Raw genomic sequence first — 19,859 nt, forward strand, 5'->3', positions numbered from 1 at the left:
ACATTATAATACATAAAAAAATGTAATTCAGAGTTGTTTAAAAAAATGCTACAAGTATTTTCTCATAGTATGGAACTGATTTATTTAAAAAAACACACACACGTAGGATATTGCTTGGTCTGCAGCTTTAAATGATAATATGCTCTATGTCCAAGTTGGTTTCCAAGTCCGTTAATGAAGAGGATAAGGTAAAACACAGACAACACAAGACTGGTTACAAGGAGAAGAACATTTAGAAAGATTATTCAAATAATCATGGATGTTATGTTGGAGATGGAGTTTGGGTGACCAGATGTCCCGGTTTAGCCAGGACAGTCCCGGTTTTTAGGCCTTTGTCCAGACTTTTCTGGCCACTGTCTCGTTTTTTTATCAGCGCCAGCTGTTCATGCGCGGCTGGCTTGCTCTGGAAGTTGTGTCCAGCTGCTAGGCCTCCTCCTCCCCCTGCAGGTGCACACCTCCTCCTCCTGCAGGTGCATGCCTCCTCCCCCTGCAGGTGCACGCCTCCTCCTGCAGGTGCACGCCTCCTCCCCCTGCAGGTTCGCGCCCACTCCCCTGCTGATGCGCGCCTCCTCCTCCCGCTGATGCGCGCCTCCTCCCCCCGCTGATGCGCGTCAGAAGAAGGCCCAGGAGGGCACGCAGCAGTGAAGGCTCCACCAAGGTAAGGAGTGGGTCTATTGTGACGGAGGGGGGTTATTGTGGGGGTGGGGAGCTAGTGTGGGTCTATTGTGGGGAAGGAGGGCTGGTGTAGGGCTATTGTGGGGACGGGGGGCTAATGTGGGGTAAGGGGGGCTGGTGTTGGTATATTGTGGGGGCGGGGGCGGGGGCTTATATTGGGCAGGAGGGTATTGTGGGGGTGTGGGGAAGGGAGGCTTATGTGAGATAGGGAAGTATTGTGGGGGAGAGGGGTATTATGGGGGTGTTGTGGAGGTATTTTGTATGTGTGTATTGTGGGGGAGGGGAGGGGCAAGCCAAGAAATGCATAACCAATAACCCTACTCATCAGTGTGAGATTAGTTAATAGCTTTTCAATGTGAATCTGGTAGTGGCTACAATTAGACACAAAATAAGTTTTTGTGGGTAGGGGATGTATTGTGTGTGTGTATATAGTGGGGGAGAGAGAGCAAGAGGTGGGGGACGGAGGAAGAGTGAGGGGGGAGAGAGAGACCGAGAGGGGGGGCAGTCTATTCCGCCCCCCCCCCCCATCCCTCCCTCTCTCTCTCAGGGCCACTTACCGGATTCTGTTTCCTCTTCTCTAGAGACTTCTCTGGATGGGGAGAGGGGGAGAAAGAGAGAGAGAGAGAAAGAGAGGGGATGGTGAGAAAGAGAGAGAATGGATGGAGGGGAGAGAGAGGTAATGGGTAATGGGTGGAGAGAGAGGGGGTGGAGGGGAAAGAGAGTGGATTGGGGGGAAGAAAGGGGATGGGGTAGAAACAGTGTTCTGGCCCAGGCTCACTGTAGCTAATGAGTAGGATCAGGCAGTTAAACTCGTTCCCTTTAAATACACACAGAGTTCTATTTTCTGTAACTTTATTGGAGGGGGTATACAGAAAGCATATAATAACTTGGAGGTAGAACTTGTGAGAGGAAGGTGAAAAAGCAATGCTTTGTTCTTGGGAAACAGTGAGAGGGGTAGCTACTCACAAGGCTGCTGGCTAGAAAAGGAAGTGTGCTTGCCTGTGCAAGCAGGAACAAGGCAGGGGCTGCACCAAATAGCAGGGGGAGGAGGGAAAGCCCAAGTCACAGAGGAGTAAAGGGGAGTAGCCAAGGCAACAGACTCAGAAACCAGGGAAGGGAGTTACATAAAAGGAAATATTGAGGAGTAACAGCAGTCACATAACAGGGAGAATAAAACAGGGGCCAGAACAGAAAGAGAGGGGATGGGGCAGAGAGGGGAGGAATGGAGAGAGAGAAAGTGTATGCGTAGGTTATAGAGACGGTTTCTAAAAAAAAAAACCCTGGTGCGGCCCGAGTCTTGCAGTCGGACTTAAGAATTGCCCCCCAAGCTATTCTGAGTTTGACGGGCCTATTCTACATACTTTAATGCCGTAATAAAGGTATTCGACTTATCAGTTCTTACGAAATTGGCTAGTAATCTTCCAGCTTTACCACCTTGCTCTTTTTATATTGCTTTTTGTAAAGGTCTGAGTGTGCAGGAAACTGCTTCAACTCCCTTTTCTGTTTGCAGATTGAACCCTACTCTCATCTGGGGGTTTGCTTTTGTGCTTGGCGTAAGCTTCACAAAGTGCTGTATTCATCTTTACAAAGTGTGCTTTAGAGGATTTTATTTTGTAAGCCACTGTAGAAATAATGAATCTTCTGGGATTTGTGTTAGCCGCATCCCAAAATAAAAATGGGTCGGATTTGTGTAAGCTCGTTATCCGTTTCAAAATGAATCCATGTTGTCTCCAACTGTGCTTTAAATTCGCTATCATAACCATAATGTTTGGGTATTTCCAGTGTTTAGTTCTGCGTGGATTAGGATTAAGAGTGGGTTGCCAGGTGTCCGGTATTGAACTGGACTGTCCTGTATTTGGACACTGTCCAGTAAAAAATAAGAGGTAATACTGGACATGTATTTGTCCGGTTTTACCTCCCTGGACATAGTAATCTGACCGGCCCGGGGGGAGGGGGGGCGTGGGTTTTCCCCGGGCAGGGAGAGAGCAGGGCTGTTTCTAGGTGGCTGGGCAGCCTCCTCCATCCTGATTGGCTGCTCTGGGTAATGCAGCCCATCAGGAGAAGCTGTCAGGAGGCTGGGGCCAAGGAGAGGAGGAAACAGCATGGAGTGGTGAGAGGTGTGTGTTTGTCTCTCGAGCGCGTCGCACCTTTCACTATTGTGTCCTGCATTTTTGGAGAAGCCATCTGGCAACCCTAATTGAGACTGATATCTGCCCATACCGGAGCGTGGCCACAAGGCATTATATTTTATTATATTTTTATATTTTCTATTTCGATCTGGACAGTTTACTCAATCAGTGCATTGGAGAATAAAAATAAATCTATTCTAGACATCGAGCAGTGGGACTTGGAACTGCATGTAAAGTCATGTATATCAGGAAGTGTGAATTTTCATGGCTCTGTTAAAATTAGTTGTATTTTGATTCAGCCAATAATGTTAGGAATTGTATTTTTTTGAGGAGCCTCTTTTCACCCCTTCAGACCCCGACCTTCTACCAAGCAGACAATTCTCTACAACAAGCGTGCTCAAGCACCCACCCCCCAACTGGTCAGGTTTTCAGGATATCCCTGCAAAGGTGGCTCAATCAGTTACAGCTTCAGCACAGGTGGCTCAACAATTAGTCACTGCTTCAGCACAGGTGACTCAATCAGCCCTGCTTCCGCACAGGTGGCTCAATCAGTCCCTGATTCAGCAGAAGTGGCTCAATCGGTCCCCACTTCAGCACAGGTGGCTCAATCAGTCCCTGCTTCAGAACAATTCGTTTATAATCACTACTTTAAAGGTTGTTCTGGCCGGGTTAAAGCACAGAAATTAATTTATGTCTCTTGGTTGCCCTCTGCTGGTTGAACGGCTTCACCACAGCTTGCACTCAAGTTTTGCAACTTTTTGCAAAATAACATCCGAATTCCTGGCACTACAATACTAACCTAGGACACTTATATTTTTAAAATCTTAAATCTTCTAGAAAAAAAAAAGGATTCTCACACAAACACACTCACTCAGTTAAGCTCATGTAAATATATACGTTATAAGTGTTATAAATGCTTGCAAAATGTGAAATACAGGTGGTCCTCCGTTTTCCATCGAACGGCTTATCCGGTGCCGCATAGTGCAGTCCGCTGGATGCATTATCTGATGTCGGAACCACTTACCCGACGCTCACTGCAGCAGATTAACATGGACTCGCAATCCGATGGTCCGTTATCCAACGGCGGTTTGCGGGACGCATTCCGGCAGATAAGCGAGGACCGGCTGTGTGGTCATTTTTAAGTATTTAAACGTATGTAAAATAACATTGCAACAAGTTTCTGGCTCTTCCACTCCTAAATGTTTTCTGATGTGGCCCCTTTAGAGAACTAGTTGAGAAGACTTGCAACTGGTCTCCGGAGCTGAACTGCCTTAAATTCAGCTCGAGGGACCCACTAGTTCTCAGCGGGGTGATGATGATGTGACTGCCCTCACTTATGAGGGAATAGCCAATAATCAGGGAGGACATGGCAAGCAGAGGATTCTGGGAGAGGAAATAGCAGCTAGTGTCACTGATACAGCGTCAATCCTTAAACTTACAATTGTTTATGTCTGTAGAGTGTGAGATTTAATCACATTTGGGCCTTCCAAGCCCAGCTGTGAGGAGTACCCCACAAAATATGGGATACACAGTATCTTCTCCTTTCATTATACATTAGTTTGCACTTCCAAGGAGTGAAATAGCTGTGAGCCACCTGCCAATCGCAGGCCAATTTTAGTCATTCGCAGCCCAAAGGAATGGCTCAGTGATTAAAGGCACTGACTGATAACAACGACACCGAGCTTGAATCAGGGTGTCAGCCCCTTGTGATTTGGGGCAAATCAGTTTATCTCCCTGTGCCTCAGGCACCAAAAACATAGTTTGTAAGCTCATCACGTGTGGGAAAGTGTCTGTAAAACACCTATGTGCGGTGCACTATACTGTAATTGTGAAGTGCTTTGTGTCCCATTGGGAGAATAGGAACCAACAGGAACTCCTCCCACCGGAGGAAGATACGATGCACCGCCGTAGTGAAGAATCAGATGAAGGCTGGTATGGTGACTAAAAAAACTTTATTGCAGAGAAGTGTGGTACTGACGGATCCTCTGACGCGTTTCAGCCCAGCAGGCCTTTGTCAAAGGCAAACACACACTTTATAGTACTACAATGTAGGGCTCCTACAAAAACTCTCACAGATAGGGCTGCCGACTGGGGGGGCACAGCTGGGACTCCTGTCCCGGGTCCGGACACCTTGCAGGCAAACCCTGCAAAGTCGGCCTCCTCGAAGGTGTTGCAAGAGGGGGCCTGCTGGAAGCTGTCCTCGGAGGCAGCGGCGCCCCTAGGCACTTAGCGGTGGCGGCCGCCTCCTTCTCCTTCTGAATCGCAGCATCAAATGACGCTGTGGACGTCACCATCGTGACGGTGTCACGTTTCCATGGTATCGCGACGTCATGACATAATTTGACGCTGCGAAAGGAGGGCGGCAGCAAGGAGGTGGCCACCACAGCTAAGTGCCTTTCCGTTAAACCCGGTTGACACGAGAGCACACCAAATATACATGGGGGCGGACATTTTTGCCGCCCTAGAACCAGGCCTAACGGGAAATCCGCCACTGCTTGGAGGTGCCTGTCAAGACAGCATGCTGTAAGCCGGTAAGAGGACGGTTCTCCTTACAGGCATCTCCAGCAGGCAGCTCTGCAGGCCTCTAACAGGCCCCCTCAATCCTCCAGAACAGTGGGTACGCTCGGCGCTTCTCTTCCTATCTCCCCCTTTCCTCCCTCTCTTGCTATCTCCCCCTTTCCTCCCTCTCTTGCTATCTCCCCCTTTCCTCCCTCTCTTCTTCGCCCCTCTCTCCTACCCCATCTATCTCTCTCCATCCCCCCTCTTTCTCCTTCCCCTCCTCTCTCCTTCCCCCTCTCTCTGTTTCATCCCGCACCCTCTCCTCTCCCCCCCCTCCAGCAGCTGGTGTCTCTCCTGTGTGCTTGTGTTTGACACACCTGGCTGCAGAGGCGTATTGGGCCGTTTGGACACAGTGCAAATGCCCGGTGGGTCCACGGGCCGGTGCTGCCTTCCCTATTAAACGTTTCCATGGGCACTTGCCCCGGTGAGCCAGTGGTGAACTTTGCACCGCGGTTACAGAGACCCTGCGCTCTTCCCCACAACAATGTACCGGATTGCCGAGGTAGAAATCAGGGCTTCTGTAAGACTTACCGGAGCAGCTCTCCTCCATCGATGTCGTCACATCATTTGACGCTGCATCATCATGGCGACGCGTTGCCATGACAATGCGCCGTCACGTGACGCAGCGATGTCATGGGAGGAGTAAGTGAAATGCCCGGTCAACATTTTCATCCTCATTTTCACCTCCAACCCACCCCTGCCTGGCTGTGAGAATGCAGGTAGGGGAGAGGGTAGCATTAATAATTACAATTCTATGTATTCATTTTATTTTGTGATGTACACCTTTTCTATGTTTTTATCTTGTTGTATTTGAAGTGTTATATTTGTATTTATGTTTAAACATATTTGATTTACCGGTATATGTAAATAATAAGACTCCGTGATTTCCCACAATAGTGAGTGTGGGGGTGGTGCTTACTGAAAGGTATAACAAGCGACCACAGTCCTCACTGCTCAGTGACGTTCTGGGCCTTGTTGAGTTCAGACCTATCTGTGGGACTCGGCTCTGCTGCCTGTAATTGGAAGATTTTGTTTTTCTCCTGTATCCTTTGTTTTGAGTGGAATTCATTACCCGTGGAGACTGATGGCAGATACAATAAATATCTTCAAAATAAAGTTGGACATCTTTTTAGAAAAGAAAGGTACACAGGGATATACCAAATAAGTAAACATGGGAAGGATGTTCATCCAGGGAGTAATCTGATTGCCAATTATTGGAGTCAGGAAGGAATTTATCCCCCCCCCCCCCCTCCTTATGAGATATTAGATATTTCACTGAGACTCTTTGTTTGCCTTCCTCTGGATCAATATACTGTTAGATTAGTTATCCTATATCCCTACTATCATCTAAATTTAGCACAGGTTGAACTTGATGGACATGTGTCTTTTTAACCTCATCTACTATGTAACTGAGTGAAGAATACATTCTTTATTTCATTTAATTATAAAGAAGAAAAAATCGAAACCTTTCTATTGAACCCTCTTGTAGTTCCTGTTCACGCAAAGCTGTTTTGGGATGGTCTGTGCCCTGCACCTCTCTGGGCTCCCCCTCACTCCCTCTTTGCACACCTTTTGTGTAGCCCTGTGTGGGTATGGTTTTATTCTAAAGGGAATTTCGGAGGAGTTGGCAACAATGCAGAATACAAGATCACACGTCCAAACTGGAGCAGGTGACATGGTGATCAGATAGCAGTTTGAAAGGTCTGTGTGGGTCAGTGACACCCAGCGACACATCTACAAATCAACAGCTGTCCTGCTCCCATAGCCAGAGATGCCTTGTTAGCCAATAAGATCTGACAGCTGCTGAGCCCGCGACACACTGGGACATCTCGCCGCCGCAATTCAGCCGCCAAGTACAGTAAGGGGGGGAAAGGGGTTAACTTGGGGGCTCATTGGGATAAGGGGTTAAGCTCATAGTGGGTTTTAGGGGTAAGGTTAGGGGGTTACGGTATACATTACCTTGGGGCAAGAACAGACGGCAGTAAAATATAGCGGCGCCAAAATGTCTGAGATACCCAACACATTACACTGACCCCAAGCAGCGGAAAATATAGGAATATCAAAGGACCACATGGCTTATAAAGAACATCAAAAATAGACACATTCCATGTGGGGGAAAGCTCTGCACCCAAAGCTACAAACCAAAATCATTCTAAAATGGGAATTGTAAAAAATAAATAAAAAAAAGGGAGTTATTGCCATTAATAAAATGAACAAGCGCTTCCTTCTACCTTCCGTGATCATGTATTGTAGGTTGATTTTAAATTAAAAAAAGGTTTTATAAAAGGGGTAGGGGCCTCGAGCAGTTCTCATGGGGCAAACAGAACCCAGGAAAGCGGCCAACACCCGAATGCAACCACAGGGGAAACCGCTCAGGTCTCTTTCTGCAAAGTGCAGATAGACTCAAAAAGTAAAAAAATATCCCAGAACGCTTTCATCGGGTCGTGGAAGGTCCAGGGACGGACCCGAAACGTGTATACTCTCCGCTTGTTCACAAACAGAACACAGGATTCGGGAGTAACGCGTCATGGAATATTAATGTCTTCTATGTAAACTCTTTATATTTATAAGGGACCTGAACATTTTTTCCCCCACAATATATTTTACTAGACCAATTGGCGTTTCATACATGTGAGGTCTGTACGCCGTAGGCTGCGATAGTAGTGAGTGCGACGGCGCGTGCAATTTCACGCGCTGCGCGAACAGAGTGCGGCAGCGGATCCGGGCCGACCATAGTGCGCGTGCGATGTAGAGCGGCAGATTTAGAATACAAAATGTTGTCTTTTGAGTGACGGCTGCGTCGTCACGCGAGCGGTTCAGCCTCCATCTAAATGTGTGACAGGCGCGCGCAACGCCATGCGCTCCATCGCATGCGCCTAATATAAACGCAGCCTTACAGGTCTCCTGCTGTGCGCACGCGACGTCTAGGAGTTTCCTTGTTAGCGCATTAAAGATATCGCAGCCGCGAGCACTTGTGCAATTCTCCGAGACCACGACATTTCTTGAGCTGCTCACTGCACTCCCTTTGTAAACTGTGTGCTACAAGAGCTGCTGTGTTTTAATATTGCACTGCTGAAACCAGGACTGCGCTTCTCACATCACCACCAGGAGGTGCCCAAGAGTAGGAGAGAGGGCACAAGCAGAGTTGTTCCCCTGCCAAGGCTGTGATGTGTAACCCCCCCTTTAGGGTCACCATATGGCACCAACATGCTATTATTATTATCATATTATTATTATTGGTTTCCAGAGAAGGGAAGTGTCAATTAAAGTCCGGTCTCTAGTAAAAGGAAGCTGGAGAAATACAGGCTTCAACAGGGGAGATCAGTGTCCTTGATGGGGTGCTTTATCTGTGGCTAATCTGAAGTCAGGATAATCAGAAGCATATGACACCGGACCTTTGAGGAGGGTCTTGAGAGAATAAAGTGCAGGGATTGAAAATCTCATCATTAGTATGTGTAACTATGAACCAAATTAAATAAACCAATCTCATGTTTAAGTAATGTGCACTCAGGAATGCAGTGATGCATCTAAGGAAGAGTTGTGTATACACACACACACACACATAACCCGCATTACCATACACAATGGGACCGGAGCATGTTTGTAAAGCGAAAATGTACTTAAAGTGAAGCACTGCCTTTTCCCCACTTATCGATGCATGTACTGTACTGCAATCATCATATACGTGCAGAACTGATGTAAATAACACATGTGTAACAGGCTCTATAGTCTCCCCGCTTGTGCACAGCTTCGGTACAGGTAGGGAGCCGGTATTGCTGTTCAGGACGTGCTGACAGGCGCATGCGCGAGCTGCCGTTTGCCTATTGGGCGATATGTCCTTATTCGCGAGTGTACTTAAAGTGAGTGTCCTTAAACCGGGGTATGCCTGTAGTCTATGAATAAAGGCTGTTTTGTTTAATAACTACAAAGTTCCTGGCGCCCATCATTACCATCGGGATAGAGATATATATATCTATATACCCAGCCTGCGTGGGTCAGCACCCCTGACAGAGGTAATGCCCTCCGAGTAGTCAGCAACAGACATCTATGTAAACTCCCGTAGAGCCGAGCAGCGAGGGTTACTGATGCACCAGTGCCCAATATCAGAACTGTAATCCATGCACATCTAAGAAATAAATCCAATGGTTACTTTTCAGGGTGTTTATTATTAAATACTTTCAAAATAAAAAACAGAACCTGAACACCCCCCCACCCCCCCAAAACCTAACATGATATTGCCCCTTTCACACCCCCACAAAAAAAAACCCTAGAGAAAATAAAAACCCAGAGAACAAACACAGGCAGTGTGAGCAACGAGCCCAAAACAGCATAAATCCCTCACCACGCAAAGCAACCTCTCCACCCACCGAAAAACAGAGCACCCCCCAACTTTTCCTGCAGACCTGAGCCACAATGTCAGAGGGGGAGGGGTGGCGGGAGGGCAGGGGACAGTCCAGTGCCATGACTTGCAAACCAGTTTGGTGCCACACTGTGGCAGAGAATTGAACTGCAAGGTAAGAGGCAAACCTCCCTGCACAATCTCATGGAAGGTCCTGGGTGCCTTATTGAAGGGTGTGGCAAAGCCTCAACGATCCTCTCTCCGGCACCCGCCCACATCACCTGCACAGATCACGCAGGCTGTATCACGTCACCGGGTTCATTACAGCAAATCTGTCATTTTCAGTTTCTTGTAATTGGACCCAGAGAAATAAAAAGTAAAAAATAAACGGTGCCGGTTTTATTGATGGGGATGAGGGGGGAGAAAGGGGAGGAGGCAGGGCGGGCGGCGTCAGGATTCCTCGTTGCCAGAGTCATCCTGGTCCTCATAGCAGCTGTCCCCCTCCTCCTCCATGTCATCGTCCTCGTAGTAGTCATCGTAGAACAGGTCAGAGCCCTCATCTGGCGGCGGAGCCTTGGTCTTCACGCAATATTCTGCCAGCGTCATGGGCACCTTCACTCCGTCCCGCTCCGATTCCGCCTTGGTGGAGTGAACCTGCTTCCTGAAATCAGAGAGATGGGAATGAGAGCTTCATGTTCCCCCCACTGCTGGGTGACATCAGGCATGTCCCTCCAACCAAAGAGTGACCGTGGCATATGGAACCTAGAGTGCATGCGTCAGGTGATATGGCATCAAGTCTATACCTCCCATCGCAATGTGACACGGGTTCTGTGAGCCATTATCTCATTGCATGGTGGGGACAGAAGGGGCCACTCTCCACCAAAGTGAGAGTGACACAGGGGGTCCAACAGCTCATATAGTCAGTGGGCCAGACAGAAGGGCACGCATGTAGACTGTACCTCCCACCCCAGTGTGACACAGAGGAATCTGTGACTCATGGTGTTTGTTTCTCCAACTACAGGGTGACAAAGTGGCATTGGGAAAGGACCAGTGTGTCCCTCCCCCTACTAGGTGACAAAGAAGGAGCCTATGACTCATCCAATCTATCCCTCCCACTGCAGGGTGACACAGTAAGGCAGATTGTCCCCTCACCGGATAATGTCCGTGTACTCCCGGTCGCGCCCCTTGCTGTCCTTCCACTTGCGGTACATGACAGAAGCGTCCACGTTTGCCGGAGAGAAGGTGTTGGGCTCATTGAGCAGAGAAATGACGCTGAGGAGGATTGTGCTGCATTAGGAGGAAAGAGGCAGTGAGAGGCAAGTCATTCGCAACATTGCTACAAATGCTCCCCCTCTTCCCCTAAACAGCCAGAGCCATCACTACACAGGGCAACAAAAGGCAAAACATTGCAGGCCACTCCTGCAGTACAAGATTTAAAGACAGGATGCACCCTAATAAATGGAAGTTCTCTTCAATAATGATAAAGAATGCTGAAGTTATAAACGTTTAAAAAAATAATAAAACCAGGAAGTCTCCATGTTCGCACTATGATAATGTCACCGATGGTGCACGAAGCTCCAGGGGTCTGATACCAACGTCATTTCACAGAAATGTCCACTTTCCCCAGATAGCAGGAAAATACAAGTAACTAAATCATTTAGCAGCAGAGATTCTTCTAACACTGAATACATCAGCACTAAAGAACCGCAGTCAGACACCGAACAGTGATTTTAACAAAGTTTCCAACTGTCACCATATGATCACCAATGGGGAGAAGGGAAGCCGGCACACTGTCTTATGCATTCAAATTTATTGTGCCAAAAGATCCAACGTTTCGGCAGCATTCAAGAAAAAAAGGCAGCCGTATGCTGCCGAAACGTTGGATCTTTTGGCACAATAAAATGTGAATGCATAAGACCGTGTGCCTGCTTCCTTTCTCTCCATTGGTATACCTTGGGATGTCTGGACCTCCCTGGACCCATCGCACCGGCAGATAAGTACCCCCCCTCCAGCACCATATTTCTAAGTGCGTGTACTTCCCTCCATTACCATATGATCACCGTCACACGCATCGCCATAAACGACATCACCCAAATAGTGATTTGTAGAATGTGTCAGTCATTAGACATTTCTATTTTCTTCCACTATATTCACGTTTTAATGTGCGCTGATCAGCGGTAATCCGACTATTCCCACTACACACTCACCTCTAGGATGTTTCTTTCCCAAAATATAGGTAACCCTCACATCTTTTTTTTTTATAGGGTCAGAATATTTGAAGGAGCAATTTGGGATCTGGCCTATGACGGGGTTAATGCAGCTTTCAAACACGCCGCAGCCTTACCGCACGTTCTGTGTGGGGTTCCACCTCTCCGAGGGCAGCTCCCCGCTCTGGGGGTCATCCACTGGGGGGTGCAGGATGGAGATACACACATCCCCGTTCTGGGAAGATAATAACCTGTTCAGCGACAGGGGAGCTGACCTGGTAAACACATTGCCTGCCTCCCGGCCCCCCCCCTATAATAAGCTGGGGCCATGGCGCCGCAGACCGCGCGGAGGCGTCCGCACGCTGAGCGATCAGTTTGCCTTAAGGCAGTGTTCGCGTCCATGTGGCGGGAGAGCGTGTGTGGAAGCGGGAGGGCGCGCGTTGCGCAAGAAATCAGTTGAAACTGATTTCTTGGCGCGACAGGCCGGTCACATGAGGGCGAACCAGCTCCGTCACGCCCCCCACTGGCAACAAAAAGCATCCGCTTCACGCTGGGTGACATCACGGCCGCGCACGCCTCCGCACGGTCGAAGGCAGCATGGCCTAGTGCTTCATCACCTTGAAAAAAAACGAAACATCTGCATGGCCACACAAAAAACCCAGAACACCACGACCCCCATTTACATAATTTAAATGTCGTCCCAAAAATGATATTCCCCAATGTTTCTGTAAACTGAAAAGATCCACTACTGAATGTAACATTTAAAGTATCTTTTCCCCCCACTTTTTCTATTGATCACAAACATTTTAGGGGAGGAGGCACAGAAAGGAAAACAAGAGTGACAAGGATTAGGGGTTAAAGTATTAATTACAGACATACCCCGCATTAACGTACACAATGGGACCGGAGCATGTATGTAAAGAGAAAATGTACTTAAAGTGAAGCACTACCTTTTCCCACTTATCGATGCATGTACTGTACTGCAATCGTCATATACGTGCATAACTGATGTAAATAACGCATGTGTAACAGGCTCTATAGTCTCCCCGCTTGCGCACAGCTTTGGTGCACGTAGGGAGCCGGTATTGCTGTTCAGGACGTGCTGACAGGCGCATGCGCGAGCTACCGTTTGCTTATTGGGCGAGGGGAATCAGCGTGTCACTACTACGGCGGTCTGTAGGGCAGAATAAGTGTGCGTACTCGCAAAGCGATCGTACAGACACAGGGGTTTGGGGCTATTGTAAATATGTCTTTACTCGCGAGGGTACTTAAAGTGAGTGTCCTTAAACCGGGGTATGCCTGTATTGTTTTAAGTACAAATTTTCTCAAACAAGTAGGTAACTTCAAACTTATAGTAGCCATACTGGTCCTGAAGAAGATAGGTTGTGAGAGAGCCTTTAAACACTTGTAAAGTGATCAGGACACGTGGTATGTGAATATGTGTTTGTAAATGTAATTCTACGTGGCTACTTGGGAGGTTGCGATATGCATTAGTGGACCAAGATTGCACGGTCATCTGAATAACGCCTACGTCAGTCCACTAAAACCATCACAGCAAATCTGCATTTCTCCAGAACCAATAACAGCTACCAGAATTTAAGATAAGAATGTTTTAATAAATGCGTTTATTTATAATGCAAACCAACAAGAGCTTCCAATCTACAAGGGGAGAGATGAAACAAGGTACAGCGCAGGTTAGAGGGCGGTGTGTTAATAATAGGTTTTTCAGGAACGAATCCCTGCCCCGTGGAGCATACAATCCATTTTGTTGTGCCCGAGCCACAGGCAGATAAAGCGACTTGCCTAAGGTCACAAGGAGCAGACACCGGGTTTTGAACTAGGCTCCCCTGCCTCAACCTGAAGTGTTGTTGTTATGAGTCAGCGCCTGTACTCACCGACCCGCTCCTTCAGTGTGTTGCTGGGATGTTGGGACACTCCTGTCTAGGTAAACGTAATGCTAAAGTGTTTCATAAACAAGGCCCTGTGTGTTCCAGGAAGAGGCGAGCGCAGGAGAAAAGCCGCCCTGCTTGTTTATGGCAAACACCCCTGTGCTCTAGCAATAGGGAACAGCACCCTACTGACAAAGTCATAACCAAACTACACAACTAGATTATTTTTTGCCGACAGACAGGAATATATACCACAGTGGGCCGTCTCTGGCAGCTAAAGCGTTAAATACACAAAACTAAAGCAGTAACACCGTTTGCAAGGGATCAGCTGTTTCCTCTATCAGAAACATTGAGTTTTTCCTGTCTTTTCAAGGTTTTTTTGAAATTTTTTATTGGCATTAGGGATTTTCCTGGGGGCAGAAGGGGTACACACTATATCCGCCCCCTTCTGCACGCAGCCCCGTCATCGGGGTACTCACCTCGTAGATGTTAGGGTGCCACATTTTCGTCAGAAACCGGAACGCAGGAGGCGAATACGGGTAATCGATTGGGAATTTAAGGCGAGCCTGTGACAGAGGGGAGAGACGCACTGCGACTTAACACAAGACACTTTTCATTACGGTTTTTCGATTGTAAGCTCTTTGGCCCACCCCCTCCATTGTGTCTAATGGCCTTAAAGTAATATATATTAGCAAATTGATTTTAATTGTGAAAGGGTTAAAACCACTGTCTGAATCTATGCAAAGCCGAAGGCTGCAGAGACAAAGGGGGTGGGGGGTGATGGCGGGGAGCGGGCGGCCCTGTCCTCAGATACTCTTTTACAGGGGAGAGCAGCTTCCAGCTCCCACCACAGAGAGAGCAGCCTTTGTTAGCAGAACACTCCCTGATAAAGCCGTGGGCACACAGAGCAGGGCTCACCCGCATAGCGCTCCTGTAACCAGATGAACTGCCCTGTAAATGCCCCGGGTAATTTGATGCAAGCCAATTAACCCTGTCACTGCTGGCGCATGTTTTCTGACTGGGTGGGAAAGAAAACTGAAATAAATAAATATATATATATATATATATATATATTTTTTTTTTTTAACACATTACCCCCCAAAAAATAAAGACATTAAACAAAAAAAGTATTAACCGTGTTGAATTCCACGTTATCTCAGCAAGATCCTCAGGTAATGAAGGGGTTAAATAAGTGCCGTAGACGTTAACCCACCAGTAGGACCGGAACTTCATGCCATCAATGAGTGGCAGTAATCACTCCACTGCTGGGTAAAGCTGCCCTGCCCCGTACAGACCCTACGGCTGCGTTCCAGTGGCAGAGACGGTCAGTTGCCATGTTACTGGCCATGCATCGCTGAGCCTGCATAGAGACACCGCGGTGATACCCCATAACCGCGTGCCAGAGAACACTTACAGCTGTGTTAAAAACACCTTACAACCCAAATGGGCCAGTATTTATACACTGATATATGCCCCTTCCCAACAGGCTCTGATGATATTCCCATACATTTTACTTGCAGGTGTTGGACACGTTTTCCTTAAAAGCTCAATCCTATTAATCCACACGTGGCAGAATAAGGGTCAATACTGCCGATATACGTTGCCACCACAGTGCGCCGTGCTTGAGCAACGTTTTTGGCTGTATGAGGCCTACTTTATATAAATATATTTGCAAACATTCATACAACCAGGGCCCTTGCCACCCAATTCACAAACTATATTACCCCCTCTGCCCATAATGCCCCATAACACCCCCTCACGTCTCCCTCCCCATAACCACAGCTTGTCCCCCCATCCAACACCTCACTTGCCCGTGGACTCCAATTACTGCCCTATATCCTGCCCTTCCATACCCCCTCCCCCATATCTTCCTGTCCCACCATGACCCCTCCTCAGTATCCTCCTTTCCAATACCCCACCCCCATATCCTCCATGTCCCTCCTCCCCCATATCCTACCATCCATCTAAATCCTCCTACCCCCCATATTCTCCCAGCCCCTCAATACCTCCCCAAATCCCCCTCCCCATATTCTCCTACCAACCCCCTCACCTCTATATACTCCTGCCCCTCCTCCCCCATGCCCCCCATATTCATGCCCTCCTACCAACCCCCTAACCTCTACATCCTCCTGTCCCTCCTCCCCATATCCATTCTCCCCCATATTCTTCTGCCCCCCCATTACCATGACCTACCAACCCCTCCCAATATCCTCCTGCCCCTCGATACCCCTCCCCCAATATCCTCCTGCCCCTCGATACCCCTCCCCCAATATCCTCCTGCCCCTCGATACCCCTCCCCCAATATCCTCCTGCCCCTCGATACCCCTCCCCCAATATCCTCCTGCCCCTCGATACCCCTCCCCCAATATCCTCCTGCCCCTCGATACCCCTCCCCCAATATCCTCCTGCCCCTCGATACCCCTCCCCCAATATCCTCCTGCCCCTCGATACCCCTCCCCCAATATCCTCCTGCCCCTCGATACCCCTCCCCCAATATCCTCCTGCCCCTCGATACCCCTCCCCAATATCCTCCTGCCCCTCGATACCCCTCCCCCAATATTCTCCTGCCCCTCGATACCCCTCCCCAATATCCTCCTGCCCCTCGATACCCCTCCCCCAATATCCTCCTGCCCCTCGATACCCCTCCCCCAATATCCTCCTGCCCCTCGATACCCCTCCCCCAATATCCTCCTGTCCCTCGATACCCCTCCCCCAATATCCTCCTGCCCCTCGATACCCCTCCCCCAATATCCTCCTGCCCCTCGATACCCCTCCCCCAATATCCTCCTGCCCCTCGATACCCTTCCCCCAATATCCTCCTGCCCCTCGATACCCCTCCCCCAATATCCTCCTGCCCCTCGATACCCCTCCCCCAATATCCTCCTGCCCCTCGATACCCCTCCCCCAATATCCTCCTGCCCCTCGATACCCCTCCCCCAATATCCTCCTGCCCCTCGATACCCCTCCCCCAATATCCTCCTGCCCCTCGATACCCCTCCCCCAATATCCTCCTGCCCCTCGATACCCCTCCCCCAATATCCTCCTGCCCCTCGATACCCCTCCCCCAATATCCTCCTGCCCCTCGATACCCCTCCCCCAATATCCTCCTGCCCCTCGATACCCCTCCCCCAATATCCTCCTGCCCCTCGATACCCCTCCCCAAAATCCTCCTGCCCCTCGATACCTCTCCCCCAATATCCTCCTGCCCCTCGATACCCCTCCCCCAAAATCCTCCTGCCCCTCGATACCCCTCCCCCAATATCCTCCTGCCCCTCGATACCCCTCCCCCAATATCCTCCTGCCCCTCGATACCCCTCCCCCAATATCCTCCTGCCCCTCGATACCCCTCCCCCAATATCCTCCTGCCCCTCGATACCCCTCCCCCAATATCCTCCTGCCCCTCGATACCCCTCCCCCAATATCCTCCTGCCCCTCGATACCCCTCCCCCAATATCCTCCTGCCCCTCGATACCCCTCCCCCAATATCCTCCTGCCCCTCGATACCCCTCCCCCAATATCCTCCTGCCCCTCGATACCCCTCCCCCAATATCCTCCTGCCCCTCGATACCCCTCCCCCAATATCCTCCTGCCCCTCGATACCCCTCCCCCAATATCCTCCTGCCCCTCGATACCCCTCCCCCAATATCCTCCTGCCCCTCGATACCCCTCCCCCAAAATCCTCCTGCCCCTCGATACCCCTCCCCCAATATCCTCCTGCCCCTCGATACCCCTCCCCCAATATCCTCCTGCCCCTCGATACCCCTCCCCCAATATCCTCCTGCCCCTCGATACCCCTCCCCCAATATCCTCCTGCCCCTCGATACCCCTCCCCCAATATCCTCCTGCCCCTCGATACCCCTCCCCCAAAATCCTCCTGCCCCTCGATACCACTCCCCCAAAATCCTCCTGCCCCTCGATACCTCTCCCCCAATATCCTCCTGCCCCTCGATACCCCTCCCCCAAAATCCTCCTGCCCCTCGATACCCCTCCCCCAATATCCTCCTGCCCCTCGATACCCCTCCCCCAATATCCTCCTGCCCCTCGATACCCCCCCCCCCCCCATCTCATAGCCTCCTGGCCATCATAAACCTCGAATTAGTCCATGATATGCCCCCCATCCTCACCTTGAAGTAGCCTCCCTCATAGAAGGTGTTGGGGGGGCCAAAGATGGCCACTTCCCAATTGTAGAGATCCCCATCATTAACGAGGGTGACCCGGAACCCCTCCACCGGCTCCTCCTGCAGACCTTTCAGCTCTAACATTAGCGCCTTCTGTGAACTGGGAACCAGCGGCTGCCGGGCCATGATGGCTCCGGTGCTGGCTTCAGATCTATCCGCTTCTAGCTACCGCTGAGAATCAACAGCGAGCTGCACTGACTAAACCCTGCCCGGCTGTGCAGGACTTCCGGCTTCCTCCTCCACCCGCGCGGGGCACACTGGGACTTGCAGTCTCCTCTCCTGCTTGTGTAATGTACGACGTTAACGGGGGTTAGAAACCCGCCCGGTGCGGGACATGGTCCGGGGACGGAGGGGGACTGGGCTACTCATAAGTAACGGGGAAAAACGGCGACTGGGGTGATCCCCTCTCCCCCTCAATGGTGGAGGGGGCGGACTACAACTCCCAGAAGCCCCCGCGGAAATAGCTCTTGTGACGTCAGTGCAGGAGATGCGACTGTAAACTGAGCTGACAAAAGAGGGACAGGCAAGGGAGGAGAGCAGGAACAATGGGGGGCTGGGACGGAGAGTGAGGGGGTTGACAACTGTTGTAAAGTGGATGAAGGATCCAGGAGTAGGGTGCAGCTGTTATAAAAGGGGGCAGGGACTGAGCGTGAGGGCAGTTGTTTTATAGGGTGTTCAGGATCCAGTTGTCGGTAGCAGATGGTATAAAGTGGTGCAGGAGTTATAAAGAAGTACAGGATCCAGGAGTTGGGGGCAGGTGTTTTAAAAGGGTTCAAGATCGAGAAGTGGGGGCAGTTGTTAGAAAGGTGTTCATGATCCAGGAGTGGGAAAGAGTTGTTAAAAAAGGGATTTCGTGATCTAGGAGTAGAATTGGGAACCACTGGACTACATGATCCATTCGTCCAGCAGTTTAATGGGGGTGGCTTACAGCAGCCTAATCCTTTCACTGTCAAAATCTTTGCAATGCTTTGGCAGCGGGAGGGTTAACATTTGGTGCCAAGCCTATTGAGGGAATAGCAGCAATAAAGGTCTAGTAGAGCATTTCACTGTAGACTGCTTTGGGATAACTGCCACTATTATAGAACCTTGTAATTAAAAATAATAGACAGCACTCACGGACATTCTCTGGAGTGAGGAGCAGGCACAAATTGCTAAGGACTGTCTGGTTTGATTTGCTTGTTGCATATACCTTGTCCTGCATCCTCTTTATTCTGTTTTTGACTTGCTAAGTGCTTGGTTGCTTTATCACAAATTAGTACTCCCATACTATCTCTATACAAAGGCTGTACTGTGGATTTGTTTTGCTATTTAGCATTGGGATATTGTATGTTGATTTGTTATCAGAGTATTCAGAATTTGTGGAGGGGTTTTCTACTACTGTTTTTATTTGGGGCTTGTATCTGTTTCCTGTGGGTTGTGGGGCTAGGGAAGTACCCTCTGGTCCCTTTGGGACTGAGGGGAACGGTCCTGACGAAGGGTTAATTCCTGAAACGTTGCCCCCCTATACTCCCCCTTCTTGACCCACTTATATGTTGTTTTGCCCCTTTCTCCTCCTTCCCTTTATCCTATTATCCTCCTATACATCCCATATTTGTTCCTACCTATGTGTATTTTGTGTTCTTGGTGTGGAGCTGTTAGTTTGTTGTTTCATTTGTGCACTGATTAAATTTTCTTATTTTGGTTAATTGCCAGTGATTTTGATTCTATTATTAGGGTGTGCTGGATTTTTTCATTATTATACTATTATAGAACCCCTGCACTGTTTCCCTCATATTGTTGTCACTACTTCTCTGTCATGCTTTGCTTGGCTCCTGGGAGGTTATGGGGCCCTGGTTGGGGGATGGGACACATTCCCTGGATAACCAGAATGTTGCATATCTGTG

At 49.4% G+C, this 19,859-nt stretch overlaps 1 protein-coding gene across 1 annotated transcript; it reads right to left on the minus strand.

Moving 5' to 3' along the window:
* Nucleotides 1-10,086: 10,086 nt before the first annotated feature.
* On the minus strand, nt 10,087-18,404 carry CDC34 (cell division cycle 34, ubiquitin conjugating enzyme). Its single transcript, XM_075611512.1, has 5 exons — nt 17,923-18,404; nt 14,278-14,364; nt 12,047-12,144; nt 10,855-10,989; nt 10,087-10,363 (listed from the first exon to the last, which is right to left on the minus strand). The coding sequence occupies exons 1-5, from the start codon at nt 18,100-18,102 to the stop codon at nt 10,153-10,155; spliced, it is 711 nt and encodes a 236-aa protein (XP_075467627.1). The 5' UTR covers nt 18,103-18,404; the 3' UTR covers nt 10,087-10,152.
* Between the last annotated feature and the right edge of the window lie 1,455 nt (nt 18,405-19,859).

This window comes from Ascaphus truei, chromosome 8 (assembly GCF_040206685.1).
Source record: "Ascaphus truei isolate aAscTru1 chromosome 8, aAscTru1.hap1, whole genome shotgun sequence".
NCBI lineage: Eukaryota > Metazoa > Chordata > Amphibia > Anura > Ascaphidae > Ascaphus > Ascaphus truei.

What these genes read in the sequence shown, in the direction of transcription:
- CDC34 (XM_075611512.1), bottom strand. Translation starts at nt 18,102, where the DNA reads ATGGCCCGGCAGCCGCTGGTTCCCAGTTCACAGAAGGCGCTAATGTTA. An exon ending in ATGAGGGAGGCTACTTCAAG is followed by an intron (nt 14,365 to 17,922) that starts GTGAGGATGGGG and finishes CCTCTGTCACAG; the next exon opens with GCTCGCCTTAAATTCCCAAT. An exon ending in AACCCCACACAGAACGTGCG is followed by an intron (nt 10,990 to 12,046) that starts GTAAGGCTGCGG and finishes CTCCTAATGCAG; the next exon opens with CACAATCCTCCTCAGCGTCA.